General features: G+C 37.7%; 1 protein-coding gene across 14 annotated transcripts in view; it reads left to right on the forward strand.

Moving 5' to 3' along the window:
• The window catches only part of bru3 (CUGBP Elav-like family member bruno 3), a 199143-nt gene extending 190354 nt beyond the window's left edge, over positions 1 to 8789 (forward strand). For 12 of the 14 annotated variants that reach the window (XM_086910942.1, XM_086910969.1, XM_086910937.1 and 9 more), the window contains 3 exons: positions 2852 to 3010; positions 4981 to 5165; positions 5402 to 8789. In XM_086910942.1, coding sequence (XP_086767068.1) covers positions 2852 to 3010; positions 4981 to 5108 — 287 coding nt within the window. In that variant the 3' untranslated portion in view covers positions 5109 to 5165; positions 5402 to 8789. The remainder of the gene's footprint in view (positions 1 to 2851; positions 3011 to 4980; positions 5166 to 5401) is intronic. The other 2 variants (XM_086910930.1, XM_086910935.1) reach the window with 1 other exon arrangement.
• Positions 8790 to 18911: the final 10122 nt, after the last annotated feature.

An 18911-nucleotide genomic window follows, 5' to 3' on the forward strand; every position in this document is an offset into this window, starting at 1 on the left:
TTGCACTCAATGTCACTATTCTTAGCTGTGCTCGGTGTTGCGCTGTCGACAAACATTGATCGTTGCTTTCTCACGACGATCAATCCGTACATCGCATTAAATGTACAGAGTGTGCACTTGTTACGAGATCGAAGGATCATCGATCGATCTTTTGTAATTTTGGAAAAACAAAATTTTCAGGAGAATTCAATATTTTTTTTTTTTGAAAAACGAGACACTTTTTAAATACAATTTTCATATAGAACGAGCGAGTCGCGACAATTATTTGAAATAAAAATCAGCAGAAAATTTAAGTATCTTTCACGAGTCTTTGTGAATATATCGAAAATACATATTTAAAAATAATTTTGCAATACTCTATTGTCTATATTATATTATTTGATTGGAACGTCCATCTTTTAAATTTCGAGGAATAATTGATTCTAAAAAATAAAAAAAAAAAAAAAAGAAAAGAAAAGAAAAGAAAACGCTTATACACTTTTTCGTTTCACGTGTAAAATTGTTAATTAGTTCACAGTTGAAAAATAAGTTACTAGCACAAATGTCGGCGTACATAATTCGGACATAAAGCAAAATGATTTTGAATATTAGCTCGGATGGGGATACTCATCTTAACGTTTCACTCCGCTCGGTAGATAGCAACCTCTCCACCCCCTCGAGGTTGCAGGAGGTGTCGCTTTCATTAAATTCGCGTGCACGTCCCGCGCGTGGGCCAATTAGAGAGTCGAAAACCAATTTCAGGATCAACGATCGCACGGCACGACGACGCGGTTAAATTTATAGCTCGTTCTTCGTGATTCCGGCGTCCACCGCAATTCCTCCTCCATTCTCCCCTTCGTCGGAACCGGAAACCCGTCGACACCGGCTCTAATTTGGGTTTCACGTGACAACTACGATCGAGTTATTACCGAGACGAAGTCTGCGGCGGCCCCTCGCGCAGAAAGAGAGAACATTTGCCGTTCTTTGCGCGGACCACACGTTTGTCACAACTCGGAAACGTTGCAACAAACATTCACTAATCTACCTTCCGTGAATTTGCTTCAACGACAACGTGAAATAACTCGTTTCGTGGAATAACTCTTATCCCTTATTCCTTTATTTTATTTTATCTCTGAGAATAAAAAAAAAAAAAAAATATCACGTAGTTTCGAAAAAATTAAAATTTCAAGAGACGATTACGAACTATTCGATATAATTACATAGACGAGTAATTAGATTGCTTCGATCAACAAATTTCGTCCCCGACCGAGTGAACTCTGAAACTCAGTCAACCGGCGGCCATTTTGAAAGCCGTAGAGGGAGCTATAATCGACTAAGAACTATGAAATGAACGAGAGCCGCGATCGTTGGCTGGAAACGGACAATTACATCCTCTCTCTCTCTCTCTCTCTCTCTCTTGCGGTAATTCGACAGGGTAACGTTCGTAAAAGGCGTGCAAGTGACAGAAGAGCGGAATCTCGGCTCTAGGGAAACGAACGAGTCGCGATGAGTAGCATCCTAAAAGTTGAGTGGCAGCCATCTCATTACTTAAATGCGTCCGTTAGCAGTGAGAGAAGAGCGGAGAGAGAAAGGGAGGAGAGAGAGAGAGAGAGAGAGAGGAAGTTTCCACGGTCATAATCGCCGCTAATTGACGTCGGAGTTATAAAGTTCAGTGAAATTAGCTAAATCCGTATTTGGACTCTCGTTATTCCGACCCCCCTTCCTTCCTTTCTTCGCTTTGCCTCTTTCGTTCAATCCTTCCTCCCCCCTCGAATTAATCACCGGTTGTCTTTATATCGCTCGTGGCTTAAAAGAAGAAGTTTTTTTTTTTCTCGTTGTCGAAGTTGCGGGATTAAATATATCGAAGGAGGAGGAGGAATTGCGCATCGTGTTTGATGAAAATTAAAGAAACGAAACGATTAACGATTAATTGGAGGGGAAGTTTGGAGAAAAGTTTGGCGGAAGGTGAGAGATAAAGGAAGGAAGAAACGAATCGGTTGGAAAAACGTAAGATATTGAATAATTTGGCGAGTTTTCACGCAATCCGTCCATTGAAAGCGAAAAAAAAAAGTTAGTTCTAACGAAACGAAAGTTAGGTAGCATTATTATGACGACGGATCAACAACATGTCTGGCATTCTCATGTAAAGTGTCGCACCATCGTAATCAGTATCATCACTGTCACTCCTTAATATCCATTTGCATTCATTTTAAAATATCCTTCACCTCGCTCGTCATTGTGTTGTGAGTCCCAGTGTTGTGTGTTTGTATATTTGAAAGTATAAATACTCAACGTTTTTTTACTTGAACCGGGAAGAAACTCATTTTCGTAACAAACATCGTCGTGACATTCTAATCATTACTCTCTTCGTCGGCTCCCCCTCTCTCTTTCTCTCTCATTCGATCCATTTTTCTTTCATTCTTCATCTTCTCGTCTCTCTCCTCCCTCTCGGAACGTCCCAGAACGTCATCTCCCTCTCATCTTCTTCGTATCCCTCTTCTCGAATCCCAAAAGTGACGCGATTCATTAAAGAAAAAAAAAAAAGAAAAAAAAGAAATCATCCTTGAAATTTCCGCGCGACGAGAGAGAAATCAGATTGTCATTGTCAAAGACGGTCACGAATCTTCATCTTCATTCATCAAAAAAAAAAGAAAAAAAAAAAAAAAAAAGAAAGGCATCCAGACACCGAGAATCGTCGAAGAATCTGAGGAGAGAAGAATGTGTGCATACTCGCTGTGACGCGAGGTGGCTCTCCTATCGCGTCGGAATCATTATATTGCGAAGAACGAAACTCATCCAAGAAACTAACATTCTAACTTGAGTATTATACTTCAAGTTTAGATGTTTAGATGTGCTCTGATTTATATGGTAGGATGCTCTATCTCAGGACCCGAAGGCTGCAACCTGTTCATCTACCACCTGCCCCAAGAGTTTGGTGACGGTGAGCTCATGCAGATGTTCATCCCCTTTGGCAACGTCATATCCTCCAAGGTTTTCATCGATCGGGCCACCAACCAGAGCAAATGCTTCGGTAAGTGTGTCATTTAACGCTTGGAAGAGTGGCCCCTTGGAACGGAAAAAAACGAATGGCCGTTCACGACCAGGTAGGACTTGGCTAAGACCTGGGAAGAAGCTGGAGAGATCTTTCAGATTCTCGAATAATAAAGAAATGTCTTTTTCGATATAAAATTATTTCGTGTGCAAAACTTTCGATTATCGAAAAATCTCGAATCTATTCGTAAAGGTAAAAAAAAAAAAAAAAAAAGAAAAGAAAAAATGGATTATCGAAATCTTTTATAGAATTTGAAAATTGTATCCTTTCATACGTAAAATATCCGACTCGTCGAGCACGAGAGATTATTCTCGATTTTACAACTTGATGAACTGCAACTGCTTTTTCTTTCTTTTCTTTTTTTTTTTTTTTTTTTTTTTATTAAAAGTGAATACTCGTCCGATTGTGACTCGACTCGAATGAAACTAGGTGGTCCTTTTGGTTAAATCGGAAGGGATCGGGACAAAAGGAAGACCTGAAAAACCTGCAGCAACGACAGCTTTGATTAATCGTGCAGCCGGGATGAATGCGCAAATATGAGTGCGGATAATTGGACGGATATATTCCCTGATATTCTTCTTAGCCTATTCATTCGTAACTAGCGCGATTAATATTTTTCTGCCTATCGGTGCCGATTATCGCGACAGATACAGCCGGATGATGAATTTCATCCGTTGAAAGGATGCCGTTCTTTATATTCCTCCGGTTTCGTTATGCGCCCCGTTCGTGTAATTATCGAAACGTTGATGAAAAGAGGGATGTCCAAAGTGCGCGCGTATCATTCGCCCAGAGGGGGAGGGAAGGGCCTTACGCTTTCAAATCGACTCTGTCGTTTCAAATTTTCCTCCTCCGCGAAAAAGTGTATCCTATAACGAAAAAGAATTATCGAAACAGCCAAATAAAGCGCACAGGGGGATACATATTTTTCTTTGCAACCAAGCAAACATGAAATGATCATTTTACCCTTTGTCCAATTGGAATACGCTTCTTGTCTGACCAAAATTATGCGTAGCTTACGAATGGATATGTATAATACACGTGAAAATAAATTTTGTGTCGAAGATTCTCGCAATTAATACGCAATTTCTGTCAAAATTTGAATTTTCGTAGGTAAAAGTGATCGCATAAATTATTACGACTCAATTTTATTTGCTTTGAAAAATTCGACGAAGAAGGGAGAGGAGGATTGTGGGAAAGAGGAATTCTTTTGCAGGGGGATAAAACCTCCTCTCCAGTCACCTAGTAAAAGTAATTTACGAACTCTGGGGTAAAAGCGGTGGCCGAGGTTGAGCGATGAGGAGGAGCCGCGATTGGTCAGGCAATAGGCCGCCGCCATGATGGCAAAACTAAAATTGGATCGGGGCTAATGGTCAAAATTGGCTTAAACTGGAAGGGCCCTGATGACCTTTCAGTGGCGCTTCTGTTGTTAAGAGCTTCGTTATCGTGCACCTTCTCTCCCTCCCTCCCTCCCTTTCTCTTATTCTCGATAAAACTTTGATAGTACCAAGGCCTCCCTACCCACCCACCCCCCCCTCGTCCCTTCGTAGAAAACTTTTTATTCCTCGCGGCGAATCGGCTAATCTAAATCACTGGTTACCACCATCAGCCCCTTCGCGATAATCCCGATGCCCCCAGGTGTCGATATTCAACTTCCCGTTTTCATCGTAAGTCGAGGAATATCGCGACCAATTTCTTGAATCCGAATTCAAGTGGAGAAGAGAGTCTCAAAATTCAGTGGCTGTCTAGTGGATGTTCGAGTAGGCCGATGACGCCAAGTTTTCTCCCAAGGATTGGATATCTTTGTTACTAAGTTTCAATGTAAAGATATGTTTCGTCCGAGCAATATATATCGAGATCGTGCGAAGCAGGAGAGGATTAAAAGTCGTCGTAAATTGATTAATTCGATCGTTTCGTTGATTAGAAAAATTTATCGTTCTCGATTCTTTCAGGTTTCGTGTCGTTCGACAATCCAGCGAGTGCGCAGACAGCAATTCAAGCGATGAATGGCTTCCAGATAGGGATGAAGCGTTTAAAAGTCCAGTTAAAGAGGCCCAAGGACGCAAGCCGGCCATACTAACCAAAGTCCTAGCTTAGAGAAACTGGACGATACGCACCCTACATCATAACCCACAGAGTAAGTTTCGAGAAAAAAAAAAAAGAGAGAAAAATAATCCTCGCGTATTTCAAAATAGATACATACGTAAAAAAAAAAAAAAAAATAATAATAAATAATAATAAAAATAAAAATCGATATCTCAATGTTTCCAAAAAAAAAAAAAAAATGTTGAAAAATGAATCGAACGCGTACGCTTCTCTTCTCGCTTCGAGTTTCGAACGAATCTAAACGGAATCGAACATTTCTAATTTCAGATGTCGTACAAGAACACGGGCTTATTGAACGCTCGACGATCAGAAGTGATGAGTTTGAATCACCGTTACAACGCTCTCCACTATAATAACCTAGTATACTAGTTAGATAAATTAATTAGAGGATAACAATTAGAAGTCAGTAGATTGACTTCGCCGGCAGCCACGCGGCGAGGACGAAGAGGCTGATGATATGCTAATGAAAACACACACACACATTGGATTGTCCAGCGCTGAACGCGAGTCCGAGAGAAAGGCAAAAAGATAGAAAAAAAAAAAAAAAAAAAAAGATAAAAAAAACGCGAGTAGGATTTCACGCTTCGAACAAAACGAAAACTCTCGGATGCTCGGATACGATCAATCCTTTTACTAAACGAAAAAAACGGAAAAAAAACCAAAAAAAGAAAGAACGGAACACGCGTCGATCTTTCTCATCCTCTTCTTTCTATTTTCCTACATCTTACATTATATTTTATACGTATTCTTTCCGTTCTTCACTCTCGATCCCTACTGCCAAATATACGAGAACCCGTATCGGAATAACGGAGCAAAAAAAAAAAAAAAAAGAAAATCTTTCGATACGCGTTTCTTCTCGACGACGACGTCGTCGGTCGTCGTCGTCGTCGTTGTCGTCGTCCTAGTAACGAGTTTTATCATCCGATCATCCGGGACAAGTAGAAATTAAAACGGGAGCCTTTAAGAGCCTCTCGACCAGGTTTTATCGTTCCGAAGACACGCTAACTCTTAAATAGTTTGATAAATCACGTGATGGGAAAACGTTCAAGGCGGGCGACTTTCCAGTAACGGTAAACCAAAGAAGAAGAAGAAGAAGAAGAAGAAGAAAAAAAAAAGAAAGAAAGAAAACTCTTAGTTCCTGACGAAGCGGCATGGCGATTGTATAGCCGACCGACTGTTAAAAAAAAAAAAAGAAAAAAAAAAAGAAAAAAGTTAACTATTACCGCGATTCGACCCATAGAACACGAAAGAAAGTACCTATTTCAGATTCTCTAGGGAAAACACGAGTCCAGTGTGTTGAATCGGTTGAATTCGTTGTATCGCCTTTTTTTAAAGAAGAGCGAACAGAACAGAACGAACTTTGCCAATTTTTTTATTTCCAACAAACGCAAGATACAACAAAAGATAGATCCGTCGAATGTCCGGATTTTTTAGGATTTTTCGGTTTTCGTCGAACAAAGTGATCACCGCGTTTAAATATCGCGTTATAATAGGATGGTCGTTTTAGGATCGTTTCTTACGACGTGTAGTAGGTGTTCCGTGGAAAGGACCGACGCGGTCTCTCCTAACGCAAATTTGTCAATCACGTATACAGGGTGCTCGTCTCACGCAACTCGTCTTTAAAAAAAAAGAAAAGAAAACGAAAACGAAGAAAAAAAAAAAGAAGAAAAAAGAATTTCTAAAATGAAACTACGTACTACTACTACTACTACTACTACTACTACTACTACTACTACTACTACTACTACTACTACTATTTACTACTTATCACTCACACACCACATACACACACGCATTTACATCGTATATTACACTCGTACATGTAACACACGACGCGCACACACAGGCGAATACACACACACACACACACACACACGTAAAAACATACACGTATATATATATTAACCGATACGAAAATCATGGAATCAGTGCCGACCCAAAACTCTTCGGGTTCTTATCGGTTCTTCTTATGTTTAAGATTCGTCGCATATGCCGTAGGTTTTATATATATACATGAGAGAGAGAGAGAGAGAGAGAGAGAGAGAGAGAGAGAGGGAGAGAGAGAATTTCAAGGGATCGTTAGTGCCGTGTCAAAGTGGTGTCATTTCAAAGTCCGGTCTCGTCCGCGCCACGGCGCTCACGTTTATCACCCATTAACCGTCGAATATTTATTAATTAATAATTATCTCCTTCCCCCCTGCCCCGCCCTCCCCCTAATTATCATCATCCTTATTATTATTAACGCGATTCATTCATCGTTAAGTACGATTTCATTCGTTAAGTGAGAGAGAGAGAGAGAGAGAGAGAGAGAGAGAGAGAAGGAGAGAGAGAGAGAGAGAGAGAGAGAGAAAGAAAAAATAAAATTTCCGGCCGAAACGTATATCCATCGAGATTCCTTTTGCAAGGAGGGATCGTTCGATCATTGACTCGGTTTCGAATTCAGATCCGGGATCCTGTTGTTGTCCATTCTCACGGCTCGATCATTCGAAAAAATGAGGAAATCGTTTTGTCGTTTGGCCGACGCATCGCCCGAGAAATGTCAACCAGGCTGTGATTAATCCAAACGAAACCAAAAAAAAAAAAAAAAAAAAAAGAAGTAACCAAAAGGGGGTTGAAGAAGAGAGAAAAGAAGAAAAAAAGAAAAAGAAAACGACGCGATGATTGAGGAGACGATTATATATATATATATGCAACAATAACAACAACAAAGATCGAGTCCCTCTTGTGATACATAGAGGGAAAGAGGGCAGAAGGAACTAGCATAGAATCGTTTAAACAGAAATATTGAACTTGTAGGCTTTCGAAGAGCTTTATATTTTAATTTTTTATTCTACCTAGTCTGTGTCTAGTCATTTTTTTTTTTTATATATATATATATATACATATACATATACTTTGCATTAGGATTTAGCATTCGATTATAATTATTCGTTCGATGTACGAACGAACGTTTTCCGATAAGATATTTATTTATAATATTCGCGTGAACCGAAACCAAAGTAACTATTTAAAACTTAGGATAAACTATTTTATATTTTATATTTTGAAGATCTCGAGGAACTCTCGAGAAGATCAAGTGCAATTTCATTTTTCTAGATTAATATTCCGTTGATTCGTTTTTTTCTTTTCTTTGTTTGTTTACCTTTTTTTTTTTTTTTTTTTTTTTTTTTACCAAAGTACGTTGTTCCTGAGAAATCATCACGATCGAACGTCGCGTCTTGTGCAATTCGTAATTTATTTCATTACGACATGTATCTCTGGAATGAATACACGTACGTTTACGTATAAAGATCCGTTCGCGAGACGCTTTGGTTGTGTTTATGAACTTGTATTGTTCCTCGTTTGTTTTCGTTGGAGTTAGCTTGTTATCATCGCGATTCGTTCAATCTCATTGAGACAACGATGACGATTAGAGACATTTTTTTTTTTTTTTTTAAAAATAGGATTTATCCGCAAAACGAAACGGTACAGCACGCAACATCACGTACTTAAGTTGATACATCAGTTATCATAGAAGTCATTTGTGCCTACCCTGATGTGAAATGGCAACGGACGGTACACATTGCGAATATTTTTTTAAGCACGAAATAAATAAAACATTTGGACATTTAACGAGCGATGCCCGGTCGAAGAAAAAAAAAAAAGAAAAAAAGAAGAGTTTAGCGCGAGCTTCATGATTCATCACAATTCTGGCGGAAGCCAAGGAAGAAGGATAAGAGGTGGAAAAGAGAGATGATTAAAGAACGAAAACCAAAAAATGCGCAAAGTACTTTAGAGAAAGAGAGAGAGAGAGAGAAAATACTAGTGCAGGCGAGCGATGGAACGGAGAAGAAAACTCTGATCTAGCGGAAATAATCAACCAAAGTACCAACAACTATTCTATGTATAAATATATAAATAATATGAATTATTGAAGGAGTATATATATATATATAAATATAAATATTATAAATATAAAATATAAATGAAATATATATATATATATACACATACATATTGACCGATCGAAGAAAACTAGAAACTTAGTAAATTATTATATAGTTTAGCTAAATCAACATGGAGTAAATTATTATTTCGAAGGACAGGGAATAGGAAGACCGGCTCTAGTCTGGCGCAATTTATGACACGACTAAAAGCTATCTCAAATTTATACGCTATTTAAATAAATATAACAAATGCTACGAGAAAAAAAAAATATATATATATATATATAAATACATATATAAATGTATAAACGAATATACGAATATACACGTATATGCACGTATGTACATTGTATGGACGTATATATTTATTTATATATTTATATATAATATACGTATAAATAATGTATTTATAGTTTACATAGGAGCAGGCAACACCCTTCTCTTTACTTTTCCACCTGTTCGTACGATACGTTGCCTGTTCGTACACACTTGGCACACAAAACGAATCATTGCAAACGAGACACTAACTTGATAACTTCACTTATACATATGTACGTACATACATACATACATACATACACGAAACCAAATATACGATATAGTTAATGTAAAAGAAACAATCGTGGTACATACGTGTACGTGGTTCACGTGTACGTGAACGTGGTGGCGCGTACAAGTAATTACTCGCGAGATTATTAAGAGAAAAATTAAGGGAAAAAAGGAGGAGCGCGCTATATAATTTCTCTCCTCCGATGAAAAGCCCAAACGACTTGCTAGTTATTGATGAAATATTATTATACCTATATATATATATATATACTTATATATATATATATATATTTAAAAAAAAACCAATTAATGAATAACAGTAATAGTAATATTAATAATACAAAAAAATAACAACAATAATAATAGTGACAACAATACTTTATAAGACGTATACATAATTTATACTACGCGATAAACGTATATATATATATATGTATATGTATATATATATATATATACGTATATATATTCTTGTCAGTTTTAGGAATGCTGAAAATTCGTCTAGAAGCATATATATATAAATATATATTTTCTATATATACACGCATATAATATATATGTATGTATATATGTATAGACTGATGTATCGAGGGAGCGGGCGTAGATTCGCTGAAATAACGCCACCGAAAAAAAAAAAAGAGAAAAAAGCGCGAGAGAAATCTTTGCCGAGACGTGCACCGAAACGAATCGAAGAAACGTGAATCCAAGAGAATGAGAATTTTTAACCATCCGAACGAAGGAAATCTGGTACGAGATCTGGTCTTCCTTGGACGACAACTCATGGATTACAACGTGGAAATCGAAGAAGAGAAATGGCAAGTGTAACGGAGAGATCCGGCTGATCACAAATCAAATTTGCTAAACAAACTATCCGAAATATGTGTTCGATGAAGGCAAATGGTAAATATGTAAGAGAAGGAAACGTACGAATTAACGCAACCGTATGTTTGCCAATCCGAGGTCCAATCACAGACCGTAAGAGCAATCGCGATCGGAACGCCCTCTGAACACGTTGCCCGGCGTTGATCGAATCACGGACACGAGCGTAAACATAATTAGGAGATGCGTGCATCAACAGCACGCGTCTGTCTTCGTTCGCTCGATGCTTTGGTTTGGACACGCGACAGAAAGAGAGAGAGGGAGAGGGAGGGAAAGGTGTGCGGGCTGTGTGTAGTCCGCAGATGGGCGTTTCATTTCTCATGGCATTGTGCACGTCTCCCGGTACGCGTCCGGCAAAGACGATTAGGGGACAAGCTGAGCGGATTATAGCTGGATACTTGTCTACGAGTTTCCTATTCCCGCGGCAGCAGACCAGTCCAGTCGAGTTTCTCTCCGCTGAAATCGAATCAACGCATTCCATTTTCGAGAATAGAATACACTGGCTATTATAGTGTCGTCGCTATTAGTACGCGTATACCACGGACACGAGCCCCTATTATCGTTCGTTTCTCGTATTTAGGATATATTAACATCGACGAGCATCCGTTTCGTGTTATTACTTGTTAATTAAGTTGTATCTCTGAAAATTTATTTTTTAGAAATTTTACGTTTCTCAATGGACAGTTCCCCAGTCGTCCTCGCTTTCGACTGTATTCCTTACACTCGGTTCGTTTACTTTATTATTGGAATCGGATTTATAATCGCGCTAATAGCGTTCAAACGGGTCGAATATTTTTACATAGTTTCGAGCGAAACAATATATGGGTTGAGTTTATACACGTAGTACGATGCAAAGTAGTAGAAGAAGGAGCATTAGAACCGCCAAAGTGATCGAGAATAGAGACACGCGCGCACACATATACACACACACACAAACACACACATGCATATATATACATACACACGTAGATTCATACGCACGCGCGCCAACGCGAATATACAAAGGAAGAGGGATAGGAAAGGGAAAGACACGTTTAATGGTAAAAAGAGAGAAAAAGAAAGAAGAAGGAAAAGCTTGTACGGCAAGTACCAATTGATAATATCACTACGATCTAAGCTTTTTAATGTTTAACGGTACATAAATAAAATAGTGAATATCAAGGTACTCAACCTACCCTAATAAAAAAAAAAAATATATACCATAATAATAGCTATAAATTCATATAAATATTAATGTATACATATACATATAAATGTATATAAACGAAGGTAAACGAAAATTGTAAACAAAACCGAAAACAAATACAACTATTTTATCCAACAAAGTTTTTGCTACAACCGAAGTAGTATGCATCTTGCTATGGAATAAATATGAGACTTAAGAAAGAAGTAAGAACGAGAGAGAACGAGAGTGTGCGTGTGTGTGTGCGTGTGTGTGTACGAGTGAGTGTATGAAAGAGAGAGAGAGAGAGAGAGAGAGAGAATATTCTTAGCTATAAGAAAAAGAAGAAAATAACGATAATAGTAATCTGTGAGGATCAGCTTCGAATTTATTTTTACAATGACGTGATGTAATGCTGAGACGAATTCGCTGCTCGCTAATTAACGTTCCGAATTCTACTCGGGAAAAAATTCAAGCGTCCTGACGCACGACGCACTCGGGTATCGAATTTTGTACCGAATCTCAGTTCGACGCCGGATCTCTAAGAATTCTCTTTTTAAAGAAAAAAAAAAAATAAATAAATAAATAAACAAAGGAAATATTCTCGAGCCGCCTAGTCCCCGTCGCTGAAATTTTTCTAAAAATATAAAATCGATACTCGTGTTCGTCGTTGTCCAATAGCATCGTCAGCCATAAAAATTCCACGGAAACTCTTCGAGAAAAGACGGGACGAGAGAGGAAGACGAGGAGGGGAAGAATGGTGTACGGTGGCGATTCCACTCTTTCCAACTTTGGGGGAATTTCTTGGAATTTTTACGGTAGCCAAATGGAGACACGAATATATTCGAATAGGAAACGGAAATATATCCTTCATTCTCGAATATATATATACATACATATATATATATATACACACGTACATACCAACTTTAATGATATAAAAATAACGATCGAAACAACACCACATAATAAAAACATTTACTAAGCATTTACCACGAACCGTACTCGCACAACAAGATGGACAACACAGCTGAAAATTATCAAACCCTCTCGACACTGCTATACCGCGTTCATCGATCCAAATTTTACGTGGAAAATTACAATTGGATTCAAGTCACGCGCGCCGCGACCTGATATCCGGTAGCCGTGGTGTCGGTGATACTAGGAAACAGGGTATGTTTTTGCAATTATTTGCATAACTTGTAAACTAGCAACAAAATAAAATAAAACACACGTGTACACAGTTTCACGCCCCACGTTCGATTTTACTTACACGCGCGAATAAAACACACACGTTACATACGCACACGCACGCATACACGCAGAGGGAATCTATAGCTACCCGCTTACCGTACACCGTAAAAAAAAGTAACACTACAGAGACACATGTTATCACGTGACGAACAACAGGAGGTATGGTCGCCATACGCATTCGATATGTACGTAAAAAATTCACGCGAGCTATGATATAACACGTTGTGTAACAAACGAGAGGCGAGCGGGGCTAAGCATTCACTTAATCGTATTATCTTCAACACGTATGAATATATTAAATTAGATAGAACTCGTCGTAGGCTTTGTAAGCGCGATTATTATTCAAAGGCTCGACAATTTCTGGACAGGATTTTCATGATCATCATCGTCGTTATTTTCGATGCGATTCCCGCGTATTATCTGCTATTCTCTGCTCCCTTTACTTGTTCGTTCATGCAATTTCTTCGAAAATATATCAGAGATACGATACAAATTACGTTGAATCACGTCGAATTCCTGCACAAAATAATACGAAATTAAATTTTTCTTGCAGAGCTATACAACAAAACTATATTTTCGAGTTTTTATAGCAAACTGGATGATAAGGGAGGAGCAGTAGCACATCACGAAACACATCAAAATCACGTTAATCATCGAAGAAGCGTCAGGCGAGTCACTCAAGCTCGTTCTTCCTTTCCTTTTCTATACACCCTCTCAGTTTCTTTTCCACCCGATTATAAGACAAGTTATCGATAAGATTGCTTTCTCGAGAGAGAAAAAAAAAAACAAACATTCTCATGCGCGCGCGCGTACGCCAGATAAGAAGTGGAGCAAATTAGCGAATTAGTTGAGAAATTGTACTTTAAAAAATAGATTTGCAGTTACTTAATGATAAATCGAAGATGAAGAAGAAGAAGAAGAAGAAGAAGAAGAAGAAGAAGAAGAATAATTAAAAAAGAAAAAAAAGAAAAAAAGAAAAAAAAAAGGAACATTAATTAAATAAAAAGTAAAAAATCGGCGTTATTTCAGACAAGTTCAAGCCGACCGATGTCAATTCCTTCAGGTACGCTTATGCGTTATCGCGAGAACAATGCGAAGAAAACAAAATAAAATTCGGTTTTTTCTAAACGTACCAAATCGATGTCTTTTCATTGCGACTGTATTAACGTTTAGGATCGGACACACGATTGTTGTAGTCGTTGGTCATCCAAAATTACTTTAGGACATTTGTTCGAGTGTTGTAGGTACGAGAGTTAAAAAAAAAAAAAAAAAAATAGAAAAAAAAAAGAAAAAAAAAGAGAAAAAGTAAAGAAAAAGAAAAGAAGAAGAAAAAAAAAAAGAAAAAAAGGGGGGAAAAAGAAAAAAAAAATATAAACGAAATAAATAAATCACACGTGTAATCTTGTATATTTACCCGGCCACATTTCGATCGACTATCCGGGACCAATCATACTTTCCGACACGAAACAACAAGCGTTTCCTAGCTCTGCCGTTCGGTATGCAAGAAAATTTTCTTAGGCGAATACAAAGAGGACAAAGAGAAAGAAAAGAAAGGGAAAGAAGAGAGAAGAGAAAAAGAAAACTTATTTAGATAGCGTAAAAAAAAAAAAAAAAAATATATATATATATATATCGCGACGAGGGATACAAAATTTCACAATTTCTTCAGTTCCACACTTTTTATCCGGAGATAATAATTTCACGGTACCCGTCTTGGACCAACGACGTACGGAATCACGGAAGCGTGCAGAAGAATAAGGCTTTTTGCCGTGCGGATGGAATACGTCTGAAGCAGAACAACGGCGCGAGGAAACTCGCAACGATCCACATTTTACCGAGCTTAAAACAGTCGCCGAGTCTTTCTTTCTCTGATCGTGCGCGATCAACCAACAAAGCAAAGAGTCTTCTTCCTCCTGCGCGAAATTACGAAAAGAAAGAAAATGCAGAAGAAAATCTCGAACTCGTTTGATCAGGCGATCGCCCTTTCCCCTTCGATCGTATCTCAACGTACGTGGTGTACGACGATGCACCGTTCCTCGATCATCAAGTATTGGGAATATAATCGGGGAGGGAAGGAACAGGCGTCTTCATAGAACGAATGGATCTCCCCTTGGAGTTGGTTGTTAGGATTGATTGTTGAGAGAATTCCGTTGTTCTTCGTTCTTCTGCGAATTTCCGATTGGCGAGAGTTGCGTTTCGAAGTGAACGAGATCGGGGATAGAATAAAACTACGTGCGTCTACTCGGTCTATTCGGGAAAAGTTGAGAGAGAAGAGGGAATAACGATGTTGTTGCTACGTGTACGCGTCATCACTGTGGAGGAACGCGTGATCGATGTCGATTGACGAGGATGATTTCGTTTTGAAAACGTTTTCCTTTTCTTTTTTCCGTTCAAGGGACTCGATGTGTCGGTATTCGAGACCAATCGCGATTGGAACGGTATATATACATGTATACCTTGCACACGTGTGCACACGTGAGGGAGAAAAGATGAATTAAATTAAAAAAAAAAATAAATAAAAAAATAAAAAAAAAAACAGAAGGATAATTAAGTAATTGACACCGTGTGTTGCACACACGAATTATTAGAACGAAATAATTCGGCACGTTACGAATCGTCGATTCGTGGCGTCGGTTGAGTCGGTGATCGTTGTTCCATTTCGATGAGAGAGAGAGAGAGAGAGAGAGAGAAAAGAAAGAAGAAATCAATCGAAGATCAGTCTTTTCTTTCCGTTCCTCGCGCGGGCAATTAGCCAATTTAGCATCGATTAGGGAAGAAGGATTCTTGAAAATCATTAGCATAATAGAACGGGGGAGGGGAGAGACGAGACGAGGGAAAGGTCGGCCACGAACGATTTTCCGAATGAATTTTCGGACACCACGACGACATCTTCCTTAGGAAACTCGAGGTGGCCGTGGAAGAAAAATTTTTCATTTCGATCGCGGTGGCAGAGAGAGAATCGCGGGCCGAACAATTAATCGCTGAAACGGCGCTGCACGTCACGAATCGACCTCTTGTAGGGAGTCGCTACAAAAAAATCTTGAATTTTTAGAAAGTAATTAGACCACCGTTAGCGGGAAATAAAACGGGATAGAGGGGAGCGTGGCACGTGGCATCGATTGCCGCGAGAGGATTTTGGGGAAAAAGGGAAAAAAAAAAAAAGAAAAAGAAAAAGAAAAAGAAAAAAAGGGGGGGGAGGGAGGGGGGGAAAGACGCGGACAACAAGAGCGGGATCCGAGCGTGCGCGTATACGAGGCACACGCGCGTGGTGTACGTAGGTGATTAATGTAGGGGTGTGTATGTACGCGCCGCGTGTGCGCGTGTACGAGCAACGAGTCTCGCGCGAACGTTAAAAAAAAAAAAAAAAAAATTAGAGAAGTTTGACGAAAATGAGAAATTTGCATATAGCATAGTTTTATATAGCGTGCCATCTCATATGCGTATAAGCGAAACGATATGCATAAACAATTAAACTATGGTTATCGCTAACAGTAAGTAAGGTTATAAACTGAATAAAAAAAAAAATTAATAAGTATATAATAAAAAAAGTATACACTATAATCACTTATACCAGGGGAGGAGGCTGCTGGGAAGAGACACACGTGGAGAATATGCACTTTGTACAGTGCCGCGGTATGGTGGAAAGATTATAAATAATTATATATCGCGCGCGTAATAATTGATTGAATTTAGGAAATAAATAAATAAACACGTTGAGATGGGTCGAGTGACAGGTGATCGTGAGAAAGGGTGGGAGAGAAAGGAAGAGAAAGAGCGAAGAGAGAAAGCGAGAGAGAGAGAGAGAGAGAGAGAGAGAAACACTAAAAAGTTATTAACAGACAGAACATATTTTAAATAATTAATCGCCAAACGATAAGTTTTTAACTCTAACTCCTAGGGCGTAAGATCGAAATAATATATATATATATATATACGAAATAAAAAAAAAATATATTATATAATTATATATATATATATATATACACATATATATATATACACATACGCGTATATAATGATTGAAAGTCGACTCTAAAATTAAATGTAAACAGAAAGCATACTTCTTATAAGAAGCCACGCGCGGGTTAGTTACCGAGACATTTAACTTGGAATTACGATGGATCTCAAACAAGCATGAAAAACAAATTTTCAGGGCAACAGTGAAACTTTCGAGTCACCTTTTTGTGACGGTGCTCGATCCTTTGCCTCGATTTTTACGACACGATCCGGATATTAGTCTCGTCATCGTTTTGAAAAAAGCTTCTCCTATTTTTCGCTTCTACCTTTTATCGTATTGGACACCTGTTGTGGTCGTATCATCCTTTGCATCGATAATCGAGACGCTATCGATCGCAGCGTTCGCGACACACGAATTTTTCGGGATTCAACCAATCGTGTTTTTTTTTTTTTTTTTTTTTTTTTAGAATAGGGGCATAATATAATTATCGCAAATCGAGAACTCTTTTTGTTTTCGTGATGACATTTTAACACATTTCGTATCGTGCCATTTTCATATATATATATATATATAAGAGAGAGATTTGTATTTATTTTTATTTATCAATAAATTAAAAATCAAAGGTAGTTTAGAATGGAACATCACGTGACGAGATAATTTCTATTCATTTATATTTTCCAATTATCCGTTCATTTTTCCATTTTCAAATCGTTTGAATTGGTGATATGTGATGGAATAATTGTACGAAATGTGTTGGAAAAAATGATAAAGTAGTCCTTTTTTTATATTATTTTAAGGGAATTATATCATATCTATTTGTGTACGAATCAATATTTCGGGGACAACCTCTATGAAATACAATATTGTGCCAACGATGAATCTTCCAAATCAATTTTCGCTTTTAACTGAAATCGAATATTACAAGCGTGACAATATTAGAAAGTAGAGTGAATTTTTGTCAGTAAGTAAGAACGAGGTGTGTGAAGAAATTATAACGAGAATTAATTTTTTTCGAATCGATAATAAAAATGAAATGTTCAAAATAATATTCTTCGGATACGGTTTACGAACGAGTGAAATAATTGGAATTTATACGAGACTTCTTCATTATAATTTTTCAACTTTAAATATAATAATTCCTATCCTAAATTTTAATATCAGAAGCAAAATAAATAACTCCTTATTTTCTTAGCACACTTCGCATTAATAAATATATCTTCTCAATAATATCATTATCTCTATAATTCTTTTTCCTTTCAAATAAAAAATAATAGATGTCTTTTAGATTCGTCAATTTTCTTTTTTTCTTTTTTTTTTTTTTTTTTTTTTTTTTTACAAATTTTAGCCAATACTTTTGCAACGACGTAGCAATTTTTCTTACGAACCGTGAATTTAATAGAGGAGGAAAGTTGATGGGGGAGTGGCTCGATTCTGACAAATTATAATGTGCCCCTTCGGCGCCTGCTCAGAATGCAACAGTTGGCTAACAAGTGGCTCTTTCGCACGAAACGATAGCGAATCGCGTTCAAATCACCGGACGAAATAAATTCTCAAGCGTACTTGGGGATAGACTCGCGTTTGAATCTCGCGGTAATTGTTTTTCGTCGTTGAAGAAAGTTCATGAGAAGTGTTTCTCTTCGATGAAAAATTCTTTTCGACCTACCAACCATCGAATCTTTTTTATTTTGAAGAACTGTCGAATTCTTTGGACGAAGTATAGTGTATATATATATAAACTAGATAAATTTTCTATCGTAAATTGTTTAATCGAATACTTTGATTTTCAATATATATGTATGTATAATCTTTCGAGAAAGATTTCGGTTTTGAAACAAATTTTGAACGAAGTTTTTCCATTATTAAACAATTGACAATCTACAGTACCCTTTTTATATTTGTGGATAGAGATCCATTTTGTTCTGTACACCAAATGTTTTACCACAAAATTACCTACTTTCCAACGTCATTAATAAAATGAAAGAACATTATCAAAGAGTTGATCGAAGCTATGAAAAAATCCGGAAAACATCCGGAAATATCCTGCATAGA

This window comes from Apis florea, unplaced genomic scaffold, assembly GCF_048593485.1.
Source record: "Apis florea isolate Af1SG1 unplaced genomic scaffold, ASM4859348v1 contig_1789_pilon, whole genome shotgun sequence".
NCBI classification, from domain to species: domain Eukaryota; kingdom Metazoa; phylum Arthropoda; class Insecta; order Hymenoptera; family Apidae; genus Apis; species Apis florea.